The sequence below is a fragment of the Carcharhinus amblyrhynchos genome, chromosome 33 (assembly GCF_965287045.1).
Source record: "Carcharhinus amblyrhynchos chromosome 33, sCarAmb.v2.hapA, whole genome shotgun sequence".
Lineage (NCBI taxonomy): Eukaryota > Metazoa > Chordata > Chondrichthyes > Carcharhiniformes > Carcharhinidae > Carcharhinus > Carcharhinus amblyrhynchos.
In genome coordinates this window covers 6,670,458-6,693,804 of record NC_137356.1, presented here as the reverse complement: position 1 = coordinate 6,693,804, position 23,347 = coordinate 6,670,458, and the positions used below count along the sequence as shown (strand labels likewise).

General features: G+C 46.5%; 1 protein-coding gene across 1 annotated transcript in view; it reads right to left on the bottom strand.

The window, feature by feature from the left end:
* The window catches only part of notch3 (notch receptor 3), a 209,319-nt gene that overhangs the window by 107,128 nt on the left and 78,844 nt on the right, over positions 1-23,347 (bottom strand). The window contains exon 3 of the mRNA XM_080216675.1: positions 8,379-8,521. Coding sequence (XP_080072801.1) covers positions 8,379-8,521 — 143 coding nt within the window. The remainder of the gene's footprint in view (positions 1-8,378; positions 8,522-23,347) is intronic.

Here is a 23,347-nt window from a genome sequence, read left to right as displayed (position 1 = left end):
ACCTGTTACCTTCCAGGACAAGCGCTCTCTGATTCAATGATGCAAGGTGGACTTCTCAGTACGTCAAGCCATTCTTTTCAGCTGAAAGTAGACAGTGTGACCATGCAACCACTCACAGCCAACCTTCAACTCTTGCACTTCCAGTGATGCCCACTGGATGGCAGTGAGGAATGGGAACCTTGGTTGATTATTCCCAGCCAAAACCTTTGGAATACCATGGCTAATCTCAGAGTGAATCAATGCAGCACAGACCAGGAACTGAACGTGCAGCTTTGCTGTTCTATATGGATCAATAGGGCCCACTCAAGTGTACTTATTCACTGTCCCATTAAAGCCCCACAGTAATCCTGGTGCCAGGCGCAGAATCTGGTACATTCTTGCACCCACATTGTTTGGTTTAAGTCTGTAACATTGCTTTACTGTTTACTACAAGGTGAGGTATGACAGGGCAGTGGTTAGCGCTGCTGCCTCACAGCGCCAGGGACTCAGGCTCGATCCTTGGCTTGCATCACTGACCGTGTGGATTTTGCACGTTCTCCGTGTCTGAATAGGTTTCCTCCGGGTGCTCCGGTTTCCTGCCACAGCGCTGGTTAGGGTGCATTGATGTGGGTATGCCGGCGTTGGACTGGCTTATTGACACTTCAGTGGTCACGGGCATTCAGCCTCTGACCTTCGGGTAAGCATTCTCCAAGGCGGCCTTCACGACACACGACAGCGCAGAGTCGCTGAACAGAGACTGATAGCCAAGTTCCGCACACATGAGGACGGTCTCAACAGGGATCTTGGGTTCATGTCGCACTATCTGTAACCCCCGTGACTTGCCTGGGTTTGCAAAACCTCACTTACTGTACTGTCTGGAGACAATACACATCTCTTTAACCTGTGATCAGTGCTCCTTCCACTCACATTGTCGGCCACTTTAGGGCTTGAACAGCAGGTTAGGTGTAAGGATTCGCATTCTAATCAGTAATCTCTAAACTGTCTGTGCTTTATATGCTCTGTCTGAGGCCAGAACTCTCCATTCACCTGACGAAGGGACTAACCCCGAAAGCTTGTGAGTCTATTATCAAATAAATCGGTTGGACTAAAACCTGGTGTTGTCAGACTTTTTACTGGGGTGCATTGGCCATGCTGAATTCTCCCTCAGTGTACCCGAACAGGCGCCGGAGTGCGGCAACTAGGGGATTCTCACAGTAACTTCATTGCAGTACTAATGTCAGCCTACTTGTGACATTAATAAATAAATTTTTTAAACTTTTGACACAAAGCCTGCTTCTGATGAGTGTGGCATAAAAGATGCCTGGAAAAACTGAAGTTAACAGGAATCAGGGGAAAGCTCTCCCTGGTAGGAGCGCACAGAACAATTGAAGATAGTTGTGGCTCTTGGAAAGTCAAATATTAATCAAATATTAAGGAAATACTAATCCGAGGACAACACTGCAGGGGTCCCTCTGGGTAGTGTCTCTGGCCCAGCCACCTTCAGCTGTTTCATCACTGACCTTCCCTTTATCATAAGGTCAGAAGTAGGGATGCTCGCTGATGACTGGACCATGTTCAGCACCATTCATGACTCCTCAGATACTGAAGAAATCTGTGTCCATATGCAACAAGACTTGGATAATATTCAGGCTTGGGTTTATACGTGGCAAGTAACATTTGCGCCACACAAATACCAGACAATGACCATCTCCAACCAGAGAAAATACAACCATCTAACCAGGAGGGCCATGAACGCATTGGAGGGGGTGGAGAGGGGTTTTACCAGGATGCTACCTGGGATGGAACATTTAAGTTATGAACAGAGGTGGGGTAGGTTTGGGTTGTTTTCTCTGGACTGAGGGGGGCGACCTGATCAAGGTGTTCAAGATTATGGGGGCATGGACAGACTGGATAAGGAGGAGCTGTTCCCCTTAACTGAAGGGGACACAAGTTAAAAGTGAGAGGTGAGAGTTTTAGGGGGGACTTAAGGAAAACCTTTTTTACCCAGAGACTGCTGACAGTCTGGAATGCACTGCCTGAGAGGGTGGTAGAGGCGGGATGCCTCACATCCTTTAAAAAGTACCTGGATGAGTACTTGGCACACCATAACATTCAAGGCTATGGGCCAAGTACTGGTAAATGGGATTAGGTGGGCAGGTCAGGGCATTTCATGCATCGGTGCAGACTCGATGGGCTAAAGGGCCTCTTCTGCCCTGTAGAATACTGTGATTACCCCATGATATTCAATAGCATTACCATCACTGAATCCTCCAGTCTGAACATCCCAGGGTTATCACTGATCAGAAACTGAATTGGACCAACCATATAAATACTGTAGTTATAACAGCAGGTCAGAGGTGGAAGTCCTGCAGAAGATAACTCGCCTCCTGACTTCTCAATGCCTGTCCAACATCCTCAAAGCATGATGGAATACCTTCCACTTGCCTGGATGAGTGCAGCTCTAACAACACTCTAGAAGCTTAACACCATCTCATTCACCGTCTTGACCATCCACTCCCTCCACCACCAACACTCAGTAGCAACAGTGTGTACAATCTACAAGAAGGACTGCAGCAACTCACCAAGGCACCTTAGACAGCACCTTCCAAACCTGCAACCACTTCCATCCAGACTGTGCACCTGCCAAATTAATGTTTTTAAAAATTCTATCATGGGATATAAGCAACACTGGTTATGCCAACAGTTTCATCGCTCATGCCTACTTGCCCTTGAGAAGTGGTGGTGAGCCTCCTTCTTGAATCACTGCAATCCATCTGGTGTAGGTACACCCCACAGGACCGATAGAGAGGGAGTTCCAAGATTTTGACCCAGCAACAGTGAAAGGACGGCAATATATTTCCAACTCAGGATACTGTACAGTTTAGAGAGGAACTTCCAGGTGGAGGTGGTGTTCCCATGCATCTGCTGCCCTTGTCCTTCTAGATTGTAGAGGTTGTAGGTTTGGTAGGTGCTGTCAAAGGAGTGCATCTTGTAGATGGTACAAGCTGCTGCCAATGTGCATCAGTGGTGGAGGGAGTTGTTGTTGTCGGCAATGGATGTGGTGCCAATCAAGCAGGGTTGCTTTGTCCTGGATGGTATTGAGCTTCTTGAGTGTTGTTGGAGCTGCACCCATCCAGGCAAGTGGGGAATATTCCATCACACTCCCGATTTGTGCCTTTCAGATGGTGCACAGGCTTTGAGAGTAAGGAGGTGAGTTACTCTCGGCAGAATTCCCAGCCTCTGACTCACTCTGGTAGCCAGAGTATTTATATGGCTGATCCAGTTCAGTGTCTAGTCAATAGTCACCCCAACAATGTGGAAGTCGAGGATTCAATGATGGCAATGCTGTTTAATGTTAAGGGGAAATGGTTGGATTCTCCCTTGATGGATAAGGTCATTTCCTGGCACTTATATGGCATGAATCTTACTTGCCACTTATTAGCCCAAGTCTGAATGTTGTCCGGGTCTTGCTGCACATAGGTACAGACTGCTTCAGCATCTGAGGAGTTGCAAATGGTGCTGAACATTGCGCACAAACATCCTGCTTCTGATCTTAGCTGATGTTCTCGGTCCTGACTGTGACAGACAAGAAAGAAACAGAAAGAGAAAGACAGAGAGAGAGAAAGAGAGATAGAGAAAAAGAGAGAGAAAGAGAGAGAGAGAGAGAGAGGGGAAGAGAGAGAGAGAGAGTGAGAGAGCGAGAGAGAGATAGAGAGGGAAACAGAGAGAGAGAGGGAAAGAGAGAGAAAGAGAGAGAGAAAGAGAGAGAGGGAAAGAGACAGAGAAAAAAGAGACAGAGAGAGAGGGCAAGACAGAGAGAGGGAAAGAGAGATAAAGGAAAAGAGAGAAAGCGAGGGAACAAGTGAGGGAAAGAGGGAGAAAGAGAAAGAGAGAGAGAGGGAGACAGAGAAAGAAAGAAAATCCCCTGTGCAGGAGGCCATTCGGCCCATCGAGCCTGCACCAATAATAATCCCACTCAGGCCCTATCCCCGCAACCCCAAGTATTTACCCTGCCAGCCCCTCTGACACTAAAAGGCAAGTTAGCACAGCAAATGCATCTAACTGCACTCTTCAGGCTGTGGGAGGAAACCGGAGCATCTGGAGGAAACCCACGCAGGCATGGGGAGAACGTGCAGACTCCACACAGACAGTGACCCAAGCTGGGAATCAAACCCAGGTCCCTGGCGCTGTGAGGCAGCTGTGCTAGCCAATGAATTTGAATCGAGGTTAATTCCTGGAATGGGCAACTTATTGAATCACTCAGAAAGAGAGTGAGAGAAAGAGAGTAAGAGAAAAAATGATGGAGAGAAACGGTGATAGAGTGAAAATGATAGAAAAAAATGAAGATAGAGAAATAGAGAGAGTGCGAGCGTATGGTGCGTGGGGGCGGTGAGTGTTTTTGTGTGTGTGTATAAATGTGTGCGTGCATATGTGTGTGTGCGTGCATGTGTGTGTATGCGTGCCTGTGCATGTCTGTGTTTGAGTATGTGCCATCTGTGTGTATGTGCACATGTCTGTGTGCATTTCTGTGTCTGTCTGTCTGTCTTTGCATTGTGTGTGCACGTGTGTGTGTGTGCACGTGTGTCTGTGAATGTATGTGTGTGCATGTGTGTGTGAGCATATGTATGTGTGTCTGTGTGCACGTGTGTATGTCTGTATGTGTGTGTGTGCGCGCATATGTGTGTGTGCGCATGTGTTCATGTGTCTGTGTGTGTGTGTGTGCTGTGTGTCTGGCATTGGTGGAACAGTTTACCAATGCTTACTCTGTCCTCCCACATACTCACTGTTAATCAGGAAAGTAGCTCAGCTCTTCTAGCGCCAACAACTCCAAGGGGGAGAGAAAACTGGAGAAAACATGTTTGGCGTGGCTGCTAAGTGGAGTGACTCAAAAGAATCCAAGATGAAAAGCAGACAAAGGAGGGATGAAGAGGATTACCACGCAGATCAAAGAGCTCACACCTCTAGTTAATGTGGAACAGAGCTAAAATCGACTCAGACCAAGGGTAGGGAAAACCTTACCGGGAGAAACTAACTACACGTTGACAACTGGAATCAAACTGAAGACATGATTCAAAAATCTGGGCAATGAGATTCATGATGTGGTATGCCGGCGTTGGACTGGCGTAAACACAGTAAAAAGTCTGACAACACCAGGTTTTAGTCCAACCGATTTATCTGATAATACTCACAAGCTTTCGAGGTTTCCCTCTTCGTCAGGTGAATGGAGAGTTCTGGCCTCAGACAGAGCATATAAAGCACAGACAGTTTAGAGATTACTGATTAGAATGCGAATCCTTACACCTCACATTCTAATCAGTAATCTCTAAACTGTCTGTGCTTTATATGCTCTGTCTGAGGCCAGAACTCTCCATTCACCTGACGAAGAGGGAAACCTCGAAAGCTTGTGAGTATTATCAGATAAATCAGTTGGACTAAAACCTGGTGTTGTCAGACTTTTTACAATGAGATTCCCCCAGACTCACCCCACAGTTATTACCAACTGCATTCCCCTTGTTTCTGATTTTCTAAGCTGCATTATCATCTCTTCGCAGTTTTCAGAATGCCCCGGTGCCATGTTATACCCTGTTTTTGGCAGCCGTGCCTAGTTCTCACTTTCTGGAATTCTATCCCTCCATCTCTTCCTCTTTTCCTGGGCTTTTGGCAACTTTTTTCTGATCTCTTTTCCTCGCGCCCCCTAGAGATGTTCTTTGAGATTGAAGTTGAGACTGCCACCAACTCCCAACTCCTGGGTCTCACAACGACTTGCTTTATATAGCACGGGGGAACATCCCACACTTCACAGGAATATAGTCAGACAAGTTCTGAAACAAAGCCAAAGGATGAGGCAACCTTGGACAAATAGTTAGGTTTAGGCAACAACTTGAAAAATTAGGTACATAGAGAGAGAAAGAGACAGATATAGCAAAAGAGAGAGATGGAGACACAGAAAGACAGAGAGAGAGAGAGACACACACACCAACAGAGAGAGAGAGAGACTGAGTGGCAGAGGGACCAAGAGACCGAGAGACTGAGTGACAGAGTGAAAGGGAGACAGAGCGACCGAGTGACCGAGAGACAAAGTGACAGGGAGACAGAGAGACTGAGTGACAGAGAGACCGAGAGACCCAGAGACTGAGAGGAAGAGTGACAGAGTGACTGAGAGACAGAGTGACAGAATGACAGAGAGAGCAAAAGATCCAGAGACTGAGAGACAGAGAGACAGAGTAACAGAGAATGACAGTGAGAGTGCCAGAGAGAGACAGAGTGACAGGGAGACAGAAAGACAGAGTGACAGAGAGACAGAGTGAAAGGGAGACAGAGACAGAGTGACAGAGAGACTAACTGACAGAGTGACAAAGTGACAGAGCGACAGAGAGACTGAGAGACAGAGTGACAGGGAGACAGAGAGACTAAGTGACAGAGAGTCCAAGAGACCCAGAGACTGAGGAAGAGAGACCGAGAGACTGAGTGACAGAGTGACAGAGTGACAGAATGATAGAGAGAGCAAAAAATCCAAAGACTGAGAGACTGAGAGACAGAGTGACAGACAGAGACAGAGAGAGAGTGACAGAGTGACCAAGAGACAGAGTGACAGAGTGAGAGTGACAGAGAGAGGCAGAGTGCCAGGGAGACAGAGAGACAGAGTGACAGGGAGACAGAGAGACTGAGTGACAGAGAGACTAAGAGACCCAGAGACTGAGAGAAAGAGTGACAGAGTGACAGAGTGACAGAATGACAGAGTGACAGAGAGACCGAGAATGAAAGAGTGAGATGACAGAGAGAGAGACAGAGTGACAGAGGGACAGAGAAACAGAGAGACAGAGTGACAGAGGGACAGAGAAACAGAGAGACAGAGTGACAAAGAGAGACAGAGTAACAGAAGGACAGAGTGACAGAGAGAGACAGAGTGACAGAGAAACAGAGAGACAGAGTGACAGAGAGAGACAGAGTGACAGAGTACAAGAGAGATAGAGAGACAGAGTGACAGAGAGAGACAGAGTGACAGAGTACAAGAGAGATAGAGAGACAGAGAGACAGAGAGACAAGACAGACAGAGAGACAAGAGAGACAGAGAGAGTGAGACAGAGAGAGCAAGACAGAAAGGGTGAGACAGAGACAGCAAGATAAAGACAGCAAGAGAGAGAGAGACATAGCGAGAGAGAGACAGCTAGAAAGAGACAGTGAGAGAGAGAGGGACAGCGAGAGAGATAGAGCAGTGAGAGAGAGAGACAAAGGGAGAGACACACACTGACATAGAGAGAGTGAGACACAGTGACAGAAAGAAAGGGACATTCACAGTAACAGCGAGGGAGGAAAATCCTGAGCTTAGGGCCTAGATGGCTGAATGCATGGCTGGTAAGAGTTGGAGGAAGGTGGTCACAGTCTAGCTTTGTACCACATGGTCTGACTTTTAGCCAGCCTGTCCACTCACTAATGACTTCACATCTTGTATTTATGGTCTATTGACCTGACTGAAGCATTGGCAGGATCCTGTCCCTGCCTGTAGCAGGTTCAGTGAGATGGAGTCCGATGTGTTTTGATTTTATCTTTTGCACCCACATATTCGTTGTCCAACAATATCCAAATAAGATGACATTATGTGATCATGTCATACTGTAGCTGATGCACCAGACTCATGTGGTGGACGTGTCTGTTTTGGCACTGGCCACCCTATCAAAGAAACTGGGGATGTGTATAAGAGGTCTGAGTTCTAAATGTTCTGGAGGAGGTTACACAGAAGGAGTGAAGAAGCCACAGAAACTGGTCTGATTCTCACAGGACATTAACCGGGGGAAGAGCAGCAGCAGTGGAATCAGCTTTCCACTCTCCAGTTTCCTCCACTCTGTTTTTCCTGGATTACATCAACTGGTATGTCATCTTCTCAGAGACTATCATCCATGCTGGTCTAAACTGACAGCAGTTTGATGAACGCATCACATCCCAGGTTCCCTCTCCTTCCTATGCTGGGACTTGTCGTAGTACATTCAATAAGGTCCGGTGAACCAGCCCATTGCTATCATTGGTGGACCATTGTCCCTGGGAGATCATCATTATGTTTTCTGGCACGGTGGCACAGTGGTTAGCACTGCTGCTCACAGCGACAGGGACCCAGGTTCAATTCCCAGCTTGGGTCACTATCTGTCTGCACGTTCTCCCTGTGTCTGCATGGGTTTCCTCCGGGTACTCCGGTTTCCTCCCACAGTCTGAACAATATGTGGGTTAGGTGGATTGCCCATGCTAAATTGCCCCTTAGTGTCAGAAGGATTAGCAGGGTAAATGTATGGGGTTATGGGAATAGGGTGGGATTGTGGTCGGTGCAGACTTGATGGGCTGAATGGCTTTCTTTTGCACTGGATTCTGTGATTCTCTGACTCTCTCCATGTTTGGAAGGAGCTTACCTCGAAAGCCTCGCGTACAGCTGCATGTGTACTGGATTGCGCCATCTACGACGGAACTGGAGCATATTCCTCCATTTGAACAGGGTGACCTAATGCAGGGATCAGGAAATTGGCACAAATCCCCAAGGTAACCAGACCGACACCTGTGTACAGCAGAAAAGAGAGAATGAAGTCTTTAGGCACCTTACAGAATGAAGCAATTAATCAACAATTATTCAGACAGTCAGTACTCAAGAGATGGCAAACTCATAAGCACTTCTATAAACTAACCAACCAATTAAAGGATACAACTTTGGAAGGTTTCAGGTATTTGTTATGTTCCAGTCGGACAGCATAAAAAGGCAGCAAGTATAATTACAATAGTACAAATTGGAGATGCGGACATGCAGAGCTCCCACTCTCAGTCACAGCTTCCACTTCCCCCACATTGAGAAGAGATCGGTATAACCATGGCATCCTGCATGGTCAAACATCTTGCTGGCACGTTGTGCATGAAGAATGGCCAATGAGCCCATCGATCGAGAGTAGCTGCCACCTTTGGAGTGCCTGCACCAACTGATCGAGGCCTTTCAGATGTTGGAGGATCTGACAGGGGAGATGTGAAGATGTGGCTCTGGCTTCTGAGGCAGATGGAAAACCAGGTGCCTTAAACACAAGGTGAATGAATCCAGCAGGGAACTCAGGAGAAACATGTTTGTGCAGAGAGTGATGAGAATGTAAAACAAGAACAGAAAATGCTGGAAAACCTTAGCAGGTCTGACAGCATCTGTGGGGACATATATATATAAAAAAAGTAAGGTTTGAGATACCTGAAGTTATAATACAATGGAAAATATAAAATATCTGACAACTTTGCAAAAACCATGCAATAAAAGTAAAGTGAATGACCCTTCATCCAGACTTGAAACATTGGTTCTATTCTCTCTCCACAGATGCTGTCAGTCTTAGAGACTGAAACAATTAATCAACAATTACTCAAAGACAGTCCGTACTCAAGAGACGGCAAACCCTTAAGCACTTTTATAAAGCAGCCAACCAAAACATACAACTCTGGGAGGTCTCAGTTATTTGTAATGTTCCAGTTAGACAGAATTAAAAGGTACCAAGTACAGTTACAATATTATAAAAATGATCCTTCATCTTCATCCAAACTTGAAACGTTGGCTTCTATTCTCTCTCCAGTCAGACTATCAGGCAAACCAACCTCTCATCCACTGACTCTGTCTACACTTCCCGCTGCCTCAGAAAAGCAGCCAGAATAATTAAGGACCCCCACGCACCCCAGACATTTTCTCTTCCACCTTCTTCCTCTGGGAAAAAAATACAACCGTCTGAGGTTACGTACCAACCAACTCAAGAACAGCTTCTTCCCTGCTGCTGTCAGACTTTGAAATGGGCCTATCTTGCATTAAGTTGATCTTTTTCTACACCCTAGCTATGACGGTAACGCTACATTCTGCACTGTCTCCTTTCCTTCTCTATGAATGGTATGTTTTATCTGTACAGTGCTAGAAACAATACTTTTCACTGTATCCCAATACATGTGACAATAATAAATCAAATCAAAAAAGGATCTGCTGAAATTTTCCCACATTTCCTGTTTTTATTTCAGATTCCAGCACACTCAGTATTTTGCCTTTAACTTGATGAGAATGTGAAAACTGGCTACCAGAGGATACATGAGGTAAACAGCATTTTTATCTTTAAGGGGAAGCTGGAGAAACACAGGGAAAGCAGTAATAGAAGGAATGTTGCTAAGGTGAGCTAAGGAGGGATGGGAGAAGCTTGATTTGGAGCACACATCTGTATTAGCCGATTTACGTGCTTTACTGCTGTGAAAATTGTCAGCACTTTCAAAAACAACTGGGCCGGAAATTAGAGAAAGAATTCAGTGTGGGAGGCGGGGGGTTAACTTCTCAACTGAGACTTTCCTCCAGGGAAAGGAATGAGAAGAGAAAAATTAGGACAATTATATAGACCAATAATGGGACATTAACTGATAGCATCGCTGGTAATAAATCTGCAGCAGGCGGAGAAGGTTGAGTTTTCTCAGGGTTGTAACTGGGCCCCCTGTTAAACGCTCAAATCCAACAGCTTGTTCTCGTCAAGCGGCCCAGGTCCAGGAAAGGGTCTCACTGCAGCTTGGTGCGGGAGACTTTCCCACACTGTCATCTCCCTGGCCGCCCGGACGCTGAAACATTTGCACAACCAGCTGCGTTTCATCACCCCTCCTCCACCACCAAATCTCCAGTCGCCGATCCAACAGTCTCTCCCTGAGCTGCACGACCGCGGGGCAACCTGTGGAGGCTCCGCGCAGGCACCGGACCTAAGTTATTGCGTGCGAAAGGCGTAAGAAAAATTTAAAAGGAGCTTAAATCCCCTGCGCACTCCAGATTTAAAAAAAAGTCAAGAACAAGCCACTTGTTAACCCATTGCAGTTAGAAGTTGCACACTTCAATTCCGGCTCTGCCAATGTTTTATTTCAGGGCAATTTTAGACAGTGCAGTTGTTTTGCTGTTTCATTCCATCATTTCCCTTCCACTGGCCTGGAGAAAGGTCAGTTTGTGGCCGTAGAGAGCTTTGTTTGTGATTCACAGACTACCAACTTGAAATTACTCTGGGGAGGGTTTGGGGATATGCGGGCGACATATAAAATTGCACTTGGAAGCGAGTCGGGGTTCAGTTTCAGGAAGTAAAGGCTATTTCTTCCACTCCAGATGGCCAGATGTGGTCCGTAATTGTATTTATAGTGAGTGCCATTTGAGGGCCGCTGCAGAGAGAGGCCAGCGCTTGTTTACACCATCTTTATATGGGATGAAGGGGCAGGAGAGTGGTATTAAGGCTAGGGGTGCCCCTTACCCTTTTTCCTGTCAGGGAGGGACATTCCTTTCCTGTCATCGCCTCATTGTTGACCATTAAGTTTTAAGGGAGTTCCTATTCTCGTCAGGTTATGGTCAGTTGTGGTCAGTTCTACCCATAACCAAAGCTTCCCACATCAAATAATATGAAAAAAATACTTGCACACAAATGGCACTTTTCGCAATATCTCAAAACATTTTACAGTCAATGGAAGTACAATTTGAAGTGCAGTCATTGTCGTAATGTAGGAAACGCAGCAGCCAATCTCTACACAGCAAGATCCCACAGACAGCAATGTGACAGACAGCAATATCGAGTGGCACAATGGTTAGCACTGCTGCCTCATAGCGCCAGGGACCCAGGTTCGATTCCCGGCTTGGGTCACTGTCTCTCCAGAGTCTGCCAGTGTCTGTGTGGGTTTCCTCTGGGCGCTCCAGTTTCCTCCCACATCCCAAAGATGTGCTGGTTAGGTAGATTAACCAGATTAAATTGCCTCGTAGTGTCAGAGGGACCAGCTAGGATAAATGCATGGGGTTATGGGGAAAGGACCTGAGTGGGATTGTGGTCAGTGGAGGCTCAATGGGCTGAATGGCCTCCCTCTGCATTGTAAAATTCTATGATGACGATCAGATAATCTGAAATGTCAATTCAGGGATAAATGTTGGCCAGAACAATAGGGATAACCTTCCCCCTCCACCCATACTCCTTCAAAATCATGTCATGAGATCATTTACCATCCAAGCAGGGCGATACTGTAGCACAGTGGTTAGCACTGCTGCTTCACAGCTCCAGGGACCTGGGTTCGATTCCCAGCTCAGGTCACTGTCTGTGTGGAGTTTGCACGTTCTTCTCGTGTCTGCACGGGTTTCCTCCGGGTGCTCTGGTTTCCTCCCACAGTCCAAAGATGTGTGGGTTAGGTTAATTGGCCATGCTAAAATTGCCCCTTAGTGTCCTAAGATGCTTGGGTTAGAGGGATTAGCGGATAATAATATGTAGGGATACGGGGGTAGGGCCTGGGTGGGATTGTGGTCGGTGCAGACTCGATGGGCCGAAGGGCCTCTTTCTGTACTGTAGGGCTCTATGATCTATGATCAGGTTGATAGAGCCTCAGTTTAACATCGTATCTGAAAGAGAGCACCCCTGCCAGTGCAGCACTCCCTCAACAGCGCATGAGAAAGACAGCCCAGATTGGTGTGCTTACGCCCAGAATGGGATTTGAACCTGGAACCTTGAGACTCAGAAGCAAGTGGCGTTACCAACTGAGCCTCATAGAATACTAATAATTGCACAACGTGGTCAGGAAACATTACAAATTCACTAATGAGCAAGCAAATTCAACGAGACCAGTGATCTTTACAGTGAAGATGGCTATGTGGCTCAACGTGTCTGTATTGGTCTTTATTCTCCACATTAGCAGTGGTGCTGACATTTAGCATGGCCAATCCACCTAACCTGCATATCTTTGGAGTGTGGGAGAGGAAACTGGAGTACCTGGAGGAAACCCACGCAGATAATGACTGCTTATACGCAGAGGACCCTTCAGGAAGAAGACTCAGGTTTCCTTTATGTACACATGAGAACGTATTATTTTTCCTGGTCTGTTGCCTCCAAAACATTTTCCCAGTGTCAAACAAGGCGTCAGGCCTGGTTTGACCCCAACGTGACGATTTGTAGGCTGTGAGAGCAGTTGTGCTGGATGGGGGAAATGGGAGTTGAGAACTGAGAGAGTTAATGAAACAGGTTTTCTTCAAATAAAAGATGAACGTTTACTACTTCACAGGTTTTTTTTTACAGCAAAAGCAGTAATCAGGTCTCAGAGAGGTGTCCATCAGGTCATGTTCACTAATGGAATGTAACAAGGGACAGGGCTTTACCTCGCTCGCTTGTCCCAAAACCATGAAATCCCACCCGAGATCAACGGGTCTTTCCATGGTCCACCCCTTGCCCACTCTAATTCCGGTGGTGGGTGGGGCGGTCAAATTCCAGCCATGGATTTAAAAGGACTTTCCTGCTGTCAGAAATCGCTTGCCTGCCATCATGTAAACCAGCCTCCCATCCATGGACTCTGTCTACACTTCCCACTGCCTCGGCAAAGCAGCCAGAATAATTAAGGACCCCATGCACCCCAGACATTCTCTCTTCCACCTTCTTCCTTTGGAAAAAAGATACAAAAGTCTTAAGTCACCTATCAACCGACTCAAGAACAGATTCTTCCCTGCTGGCATTAAGTTCATCTTTCTCCACACCCTAGCTATGACTGAAACACTACATTCTGCATTCTCCCCTTTCTTTTTCCATGAACAGTATGCTTTGTCTGTACAGCGCGCAAGAAACAATACTTTTCACTGTATCCCAATGCATGTGGCAATAATAAATCAAATCAACCAGTCTGAGTTCCTTGACATTCACTGCAACCTTGAAGCTGGCAATCCCAAAATCTTGCCCCATTGGGGGGTGGGTCAACCCATAGTGAACCCACAGTTTTGGAAGCCCTAGACATCTTGTTCATTTGAACTGAAGATGGGAGGTCACCACAAACAACTGAAGAGGCAAGAGCAAGAATCTGGACAGGAAGAAATAGACAATGGATCTGCACTTAATCAGGTCATGACTAGATCATAGAATAGGATTCATAGAATAAAATCCCTACAGGACAAAAGGAGGCCATTTGTCTTTAACAACCACAATCCCACCCAGTCCCTATCCCCATAACTCCATGCATTTACCCTGCTAATTCCCCTGACACTCAGGTCAATTTAACATGACCAATCAACCTAACCCGCACATCTTTGGAGTGTGGAAGGAAACCGGAGCACCCGGAGGAAACCCACGTAGACATGGCGAGAGCATCCAGATTCCAAAGATGTGCAGACAGTCACCCAAAGCCGGAATTGAATCTGGGACCCTGGCACTGTGAGGCAGCAGTGCTAACCACTGTGCTACCCATATCATGATGCTTTAGTGGAGGGGTTGATAGAGTCCAGAAAACTTGGGACAACTCCCACACTCTTAAGTAACATTGTAGAATTCTTTACATCCACTCAAAATGGAGCCTTAGTTTAATCTTTCATCCTTCAAGCGTGCTGCACTGCCTCAGTACTGCACTTGAATGTCAGTCTTGATTTTGTGCTCAATTCCCAAGTGCTATGCCATGTTCTGTTAGGGTGATGCTGGAGGTGAGTAGAAGTGGGAACAGGCATTTTGTGATGGCCAAATAGTCTGTCAGAATCCACTTGTTTTGAACGGAAACATCGATTTTGAACATTTAGCTGACGTCTTGGTGGAGTGTGGGAAGAGAAAGGCACCCCAACAAAAGTCAGGAAAGAGTTAAGAATTGACCTGGTCATTGGTCAGTTTGCAAGCCGCCAGGACAGAACAGGTCAGTGTGGCCATGGAGACATTTAGCAAGTCTTTGTATGTGAGGGAACCAGCCTTCTCCAGTCACAATTCAGCAGCTGGCCCACCAGAAAGAGCTTACATTTTTGAGGGGGAGGGAGGCGGGGAGAAGAATTAGTCCCAAAAAAAAGGCCTATACATCAGTCCAAAAAAAAGTGAAAAATGATTGAAAATGATGAACGATGCCACAGAGGGAGTCTCCCTATTGCTGTTTTGTGGTGACCATTTTGCCTCCTTTTGTTTTCTCCTGGTGGACACAAGAATTAAGACTAAAACACAGCATTGTGGGGAATGAAAGGGGTCGTGGGGTCACCTGCTGCACAATGAGGTCGATTCAGGCCTTGGGCCTCGTTCTTCCACCCTTAAAGTCCAGAGGCTGCATTCCACAAGCTTCTGTCTCTACTGCTGCGGAAATTGGCTGATCCACAAATCATAATCTACCCGGATAATGAGGGATTACACAACCCCCTCCGAGGCAGTCTCATTCCATCTCACAGCAGCCGCTATGGCCCTTTGAGGCCTGAACTTTGTTTCCCTTCCCCACAAAACACAGCCGGCTTCTCACCATACAGCCTTGACTTTTTCCTGAAAATGCCACTCTCTTTCCTCCACCACTCAGAGATGTTTCTCTCCCCAGTTGTTCAGTGCGGAAAATCGATTGGCCAAGAAAATCGGGTGCAATATCAAGTGATTCGCTACCACTCCTGGTGCGGGCCTGATACACAAAATCTGATCTGCACTAACGCCGGAGTTCTACTTTTGTTACCAGGCCTCTGCATCACTAACCGCTCTCTAGTTGAGACAGAGTTGTTGGGATGGCATGGTGGCACAGTGGTTAGCACTGCTGCCTCACAGCATCAGGGACTCGGGTTCGATTCCTGGCTTTGGTCACTGTGTGTAGTTTGCACATTCTCCTCGGGTCTGCGCGGTTCCCTTCGGGTGCTCCGGTTTCCTCTGAAAGATGTGCTGGTTAGGTGCAAACAGGCACCGGAGTGTGGCAACTAGGGGAATTTCACAGTAATTTCATTGCAGTGTTAGTGTAAGCCTTACTTGTGACTAATAAATAACTAGAAGGTGGCAGAACTATCCCCAAGCCACACATTACTGTGTAAACAGCTGGGATACAGGCCAACAGAGTCAATGAGCCTTCTCCTTATTAAAAAAATTGGGAGAACAAAAATTAGGTGTATACCATATAATCCCTACACTGCGGAAGGAGGCCATTCGGCCCATTGAGCCTGTACCAACCACAATCCCACCCAGGCCCTATCCCAATAACCCCATGTATTTACTCTAGCTAGTACCCTTGACACTAAGGGGAAATTTAGCATGGCCAATCCACCTTATCCACACATCTCTGGACCATTATTTTCAAATACCTTCCTCATTCCGTGTCCTCCTCTGACCCTCCAAGATTTCTGTACTCTCGTAATTCTGGCCTCTGAATTTAATCTCTCGACCAGTCTTTTGTCTTCAGCCGTCGAGACCTTAAACTCTGAAATTCCTTGCCACAGTCTCTCTTTTCCTCTCTCTCCTCAAAACCCATCTCTTTGACCAAGATCTTGACCAAGATATGGGCAGCACAGTGGCGCAATGATTGCTTCACAGCGCCAGGGTCGAGGTTCAATTCCTGGCTTGGGTCATGTCCATGCAGAGTCTGCGTTGGTTTCCTCTGGGTGGTCTGGTTTCCTCCCACAGTCCGTAAGATTTTGATTTGATTTATTATTGTCACATGCATTATATAGTGAAAAGTATTGTTTCTTGCGCGCTATACAGACAAAGCATACCGTACATAGAAAGGAAACGAGAGAGTGCAAAACGTAGTGTTACAGTCATAGCTAGGGTGTAGAGAAAGATCAACTTAATGTGAGATAAGTCCATTCAAAAGTCTCATGACAGCAGGGAAGAAGCTGTTCTTGAGTCAGTTGGTATGTGACCTCAGGCTTTTGTATCTTTTTCTCGACAGAAGAAGATAGACGAGAGAATGTCCAGGGTACGTGGGGTCCTTAATTATGCTGGCTGATTTGCCGAAGCAGCAGGAAGTTTAGAGTCAGTGGATTCGAGGCTGGTTTGCTGGTTAGGTGCATTGACCGTGCTAAATTCTCCCTCAGTGTACCCAAAGAGGCACTGGGGTGTGGCGACTAGGGGATTTTCACAGTAACTTCATTGCAGTGTTAATGTAAATCCACTTGTGATAGTAATAAACTTCTTTCTTCTGATCACCTAGTCTCACATCTCCTTTAATGGCTTAGTCTCAAGTTTTACTTGCTAAATGCCTTGTAGGGGAGGTGGTGGTGACAATGTTAAAGGAACTATAAAAACAAAAAAAAATTGTTCCTGTAAATTGAAGTTACGACAATTGCCCTAGGGATTTCAATTTGCCCAAACCCCCACCTGTTGCAAGCGAGTTCAGCGAAGGCTTCAAAGTATTGCTTTTACCTTCTGTGGCTTGCTCTCACATGGACCAGTGGCCTGACTGAACCAAACTATCAAGAAAGGCAGTGTTTAGTCTGTCAGCACCCAGGCTTAATGGCTGAGACCTGGCTTCAGTCTGTGTGGCCCGCTTCGCTGAACAAAGAAATATACTTCCGCAGTCGAAAAGCAGTGAGTCAGTCGAGAGAAGGAAAAGACCCTTAATTATGAAAAAAGCCCAAATTGTGCTTGAAAAAAGTGCGTGCGGAGGTTTGTTAAATTTTGGTTTACTCGTGTGGGTTTACCATCTGAGACATTTCTGAGCTGTCGTTGTTTAACACCTGTAATCTATTTTCAATAGTACCACCATCTTCTGGGCTCATGTTAAGGCACTTGCCTGCAATAAAATGGGGACGGGGTCAGGGGCTGCCTCCCAGATAGTAAAAATGTCACCCAGGTGAAGTAGCACTGCCGACTCCCCGCATTGCTCTGTTGCATTTTCCTACTCTGCGTCTCACTGCCTTGGAACTATTTCCAGCAAAGTTATTACTGCCAGAGATCCTGGTTGCCATGGTTTCACCACAGGCGAATAAGCAAGACTCATACAGCCGCCAGTCACACCGATACATAATTAGTCACCAGCATCCCTCTCCGTACTGTTGATTTAAACTAAAGCTCGGAGGAAAGCTACAATTTCACAGCATAGCCACTTGAAACAAATACATATTTTTTTAAAAACAGCTGCACATTTTTGCACTGTTAGTTCTGAATACGATATTTAAAGTCCGGTTGTTTATAATGATCTTAATTGATACAGAATTGTGAATCTGTAGAATTCACTACCAGAGAAAGTAATTGAATCATAGCATCCCTACAGTGCAGAAGGAGCCACTGATCACAATCCCACCCAAGTCCTATCTCCGTAACTCCACATATTTATCCTGCTAATCTCCCTGACACAGGGGACAGTTTAGCATGGCCAATCCACCTAACCCACACTACATTGGTCTGTGGGAGAAACTGAAGCACCTGGAGGAAACCCACGTAGACACAGGGAGAATGTGCAGACTCCACACAGACAGTGACCCAAGCCGGGAATCGAACCAGGTCCCTGGAGCTGTGAGGCAACAGCGCTAACCACTGTTCCCATAACATAATTACCCTTCTATTCCCCCTGACACTAGGGTCAACTTACCATGGCCAATCAACCTAACCCACACATCACTGGACTGTGGGAGGAAACCAGAGCACCCGAAGGAAATCCACACAGACATGCGGAGAAGGTGCAAACTTCACACAATCACGAGGCCGGAACCAAACCCAGGTCCCTGGCGCTGTGAGGCAGCAGTGCTAACCACTGCGCTACCGTGCTGCCCCTGACACGGAACAACAACTTACTCTTCCTCCCCATAAAACATGTTCCTCTCTTCCAGAGACTCGGATTAAATCATTGTTAGGTCAACTTTTTGGATGTCTGGGGTTGGCGGGGGGATGGGGGGGGGAGGCAAATTGGGCTTGGTTTAGCCACTGCACTGGAGTGTTAGTGTAGACTTTTGTCTCAAGTCCTGGAGCTTGAAGCCAGATCCTGTGACTTAGAGGTGAGAGTGCTTCCAACTGAGCCACAGATGACATTTCACATTACAATATTGGTGTGGAGTTAGAGATATATGCTTGAAATGTTTCACTCTGTAAATAAATGCAAAATGTATCGTCTGTCACCAACTGGTTTTCAAGAATAAAATGCGCTCGGGAAAATGCCGGGGCCTTTCAGTGTCCGAAGGGCTGTACCCCCAGAGGAGTCAGCACCGTGAGGGGGTCGGGGGGTTGATGAACAAGGAAATCAAGACCAGAACCATAATATCTGACAAGCCAAAGTAACCTCACCACTCCAAACCAGGAAAAGGTGGGGCTGGGCACGCCAACTCACTCTGCATTTGTAAGATTCTTATTTGCACTCATTGGCTGGAATTTTACCGGCACGCCTGCCCCGATTCCAGGGAATGGCGAGGCTCAGAAGACAGCATTCTCCTTTGGGCGGACGTGCCGCTAAAAATCCACCCATTGTCTTGGTTATTGGTTCCAGCCTGAGGAAGGAGCAGCACTCGTGATTCCAAAAAAGCTTGTTAGACTTTAACCTGGTGTTGTGAGACTTCTTAAATGTGAGTGATATGGTTAATGTGGGAAGAAAATCTTTCGAAACAACTAGTAGCAAATAACAGGTGTATAGTCAAGCAATGACATCACTGGGTCCGGCAAGTTACCAATCAGGAGAACAATTACAACTAAGAGTAGAAAATTTACAATTATATAGCATCCAATGTCTCAAAGTACTTTACAGCTGTGCTAAAGTCTTGTAGTGGCACTTGAACCTGTACTGGTCTGGATGAGTGTAACTCTAACAGTATTCACAAAACTCAACATGATCTTGAACAAAGCAGCCTGCTTGATTGGTATCTTATTCACCACCATCAACATTCACTCCCTCCACCACCAATGCACAGTGGTAGCAGTGTGTAGCATCTAGAAGGTGAACTGTGGCCACTTACCAAGGCTCCTTTGAAAGCACCTTCTAATCCACAACCACTTCCATCTAGAAGGACAAGGGCAGCAGGTACATGGGAACACCACCACCTGCAAGTTCCCCTCCAAGCCACTCACTATCTGGTTTGGAAATGTATCACTGGTTTCTGTGTTGGGTGAGGGTCAAAAACCTGGAACTGCCTCTCTAACAGCACTGTGGATGTACCTACATTAGATACAGGCTGCAGTTGGAGGAAGGTGCTCATCATCACCTCAAAGGCAATTAAGGATGGGCAATAAATACTGGTCTAGCCAACGATGCCCACATGAAAAAGGAACCCAGAATCATAATAAATAATAGATAATAAAAGAAAGTGAATGGAATGTTGGCATTTAGAGCTAAAGGAATAGAATATAAAGGTAAGGGAGTGTTGTTGCAACTATACAATGTATTGGTGAGCCGCACCTAGAGTATTGTGCACAGTTTTGATTTCCTTATTTGAGGAAAGATGGAGTGGCATTGGAAGCAGTTCTAAGGAGATTCACTAGATTGATTCCAGGGATGAGGGGCTTGTCCTATGAAGAGAGATTGAACAGTTTAGGCCGATACCCTCTAGAATGAGGAGAGATCAAATTGAGGTATACAAGATGATAAAAGGTATGGATAAAGGAGATGTGGAGTGGGACATTTAGGACAAGAGGTCACAGTCTTAGGATAAGGGGCAGCAAATTTAAGACAGAGTTAGACAAATTTTTAATTGGTAATGAGTTTCAGGGTTATGGGGAGAAGGCAGGAAAATGGAGATGAGGAGCATATCAGCCATGATCAAATGGTGGAATAGAGTCGATGGGCCAAAAGGTCTAATTCGGCTCCTATATTTTATGAACTTGTGATTTATGAATAAGCATTGACAGCATTCACAATAAAAAATGGGCTGAAGTTTTCCCATATTTTTCAAAGCATCAGGGTAAGATGGAAAACTGGTGTGTAGCTCACCATTTGCCCAGCCATCTTCTCTTCAAAACTTGAGCCTCTCAGGGCAAAGGAAATGAGAGGGTTGAAGTTGTGCCATCATTCTGGTGGGTCAGGTGCTTGATAGAGGTGGCAAGGCCAGCTCCACAGAGATTGGGACATTAGCCTTAAAGGGCGCCCTGCTCAGCACACAAACTGAATGCCTCTCCACCAGCCCAGCAACCGCTTCTCCCCAACAGCAGAAACTGCCCCTCCGCCACAGCCCTCTCCACACACACACACACACACACACACACACACACACACACACACACACACACACACACACACACACACACACACACAACCTCACATGCATCAGGAAACCACCTCCTTCCCTCCACCCCACCCCTGTTCTCCCCTTGCATGCAGCAGGGCAATCCCATCTCAACCTCTTCTTCTCAGCCTCGTTTTGGTGGGGGGGGTTGTCACTCTTCCCACTTCACAGGCATCAGCTGTCCCCAACACACATGAGGTGGAGACTTCTTTCATGAGGTTCCCCAGAGGATGCACTGCTGGCACTGACCACTGTGCCAACCTGGTGGTGCCAAATTGTGCCGGGAGGGGCATTGCCCAAGCATGTCCCTCTTCCAATCGGGGCTATATTTACCTTGGTGTGTCCGGTGGGATTCCCCTCAGCTGCCCTCTGTCATCACAAACCTGTAGTGAACCTTGCCAACATGACCTGTTGGGGAGTGGGGGGGTGTAAATATGGTGGAGATATCCTTTAAACATTTGCTAAAACATTGATATGTATTTCAGTGACGTTTCCACCCATTCGTTTCCCAATTCTCTCACCTGTCACCGTTCTCTCTCACAACAAACACTGGCTGACAACCAAGCAAGATTTCACTCAGAATCCATTTTGTGGTCAAAAGGCCTCTCAGTGATCACCCTCTGAAAACCCGAGCTCATCCGAATCTGTGCTGCCCATATCCTACATCACACTCAGCCTCATTCTCCCATTATCACTGATGTGCTTTGTTTTTTAAATTCTTATCTTATTTTGCAATGTCTTCCACGGTTTTGCCCTTTCCTGTCTCTGCTACCTCCTCCAACCTCCAACATCTCTGCACCCATACAATTCTGGGCCCTTGTGCTACATCCCAAAATTGTAATATCTTCCGCCAATAGCTGTTGTTCCATCAGCTGCCAAGGCCCTAAGTCCTGGAATTTTCTCCCAAAACCTTGCCCTGTTTCTATCTCTCAGTAAAGATGTGCAAAGATCCAAAGTCCAAAGATATGCAAATTAGGTTGATTGGCCATGCTAAGTTGACCTAAGTATCAGGGATTCTCAGGGTAAATGTGTGCAGTTATGGGAATAGGACCTGGGTGGGATTGTGGTCAGTAGGCCAAATGGCCTCCTTCTGTACTGTAGGGATTCTAAAGTAAAGACTTTCATTAGTCACAAGTAGGCTTACAATAAAACTGCAATGAAGCTACTGTGAAAATCCTCTAGTCACCACACTCCGGTACCTGTTCGGGTACACTGAGAGAGAATTTAGCGTGGCCAATGCACCTAACCAGCACATCTTTTGGACTGTGGGAGAAAACCAGAGCACTGGGAGGAAATTGGAGCACCAGGAGGAAACCCACACAGACACAGGGAGAATGTGCAAACTCTATAAAGACAAGTGACCCAAGCCGGGAATCGAACCCAGGTCCCTGGCACTGTGAGGCAGCAGTGCTAACCACTGTACCACCATGTCACCCTTCTTGCTCTTTCTTTCTTTCGCTCCATCTTTGAGATATTTCTTAACACCTACCCCAGTGACCAAACATTTTGCTCAGATATCCTACTGTCTTGTGTGGCTTGATGTCAAATGTGAAGTGATGGTGCTCTTGTGAAGTGCTTTGGGGCATTTTGTAAGTTGTTTTTGTAAAGCAGCCTGCCAACAACAAATGCATGCAATGGAGGATGTCTAGCGCAAGAAATCACCAAACCAAACACCTTGAGAGAAGAAGAATGGAAAAACAAAATTGGTCTGCCCCAAAGAAAAGGATTCTGGAGCTTGCTTCAGAGTGTTGCTATGGTAACTAGGTGCCCTGTGCTTGTCATGTTGAGTAAAGGGGACCCCCCCCCCCCCCCCGCCCCACCGCCCCCGGTTACAACATGGATGACTTTTTGGGCTGCAATTTTTTGGGAGGGGGGATAATGAGGAGATGGCACTGGGTTAATGAATAAGACCACATCAGTGAGAAATTCACTCTCTCAGGATGCTGCGTGCAATCCACTGTTTGTGTTGGCATTCAAAATGGCAGCCATCCAGCTCCTTGAAGGATTATTGCCTCATAAACAACAGCAACACCTCTACGCATCACAAAGAGTGCAGGGACAATCAAGTCAGCACTTCCTTAAAACATGATCAACTGGTTTGGTATTCCCTGGGGAAATATGGGAGAAATATTTGCGTGGATCCCAGTGTGAGGGCTGTTCCTCTCTAGTGAAACTTGCTCACCAAGAAAGAGATTGCAGCCCGCCCCATCTCAGTGTGCACTTCAGGGGTGGTGGAGCAGATCACCTAATTAAGTGCACTGCCCCAGGATTGCAAATGTTGCTCATGCAGTTGCTCTGTCTTGACATGAATAACCCATTGTGAGGATTTTTTTACAACATCAATAAGCCATTATATTATCCAACGATAATGCAACGCAGCTCACCTGAGTTGCTTACTCATCTCTTACACCTTTCTGGGTGGTATCACCCTAAGTGTTGGGGAGCGAAGTTATAGAATGATATTGATGTTTTGTGCTGGTAAGGATGAGGGCA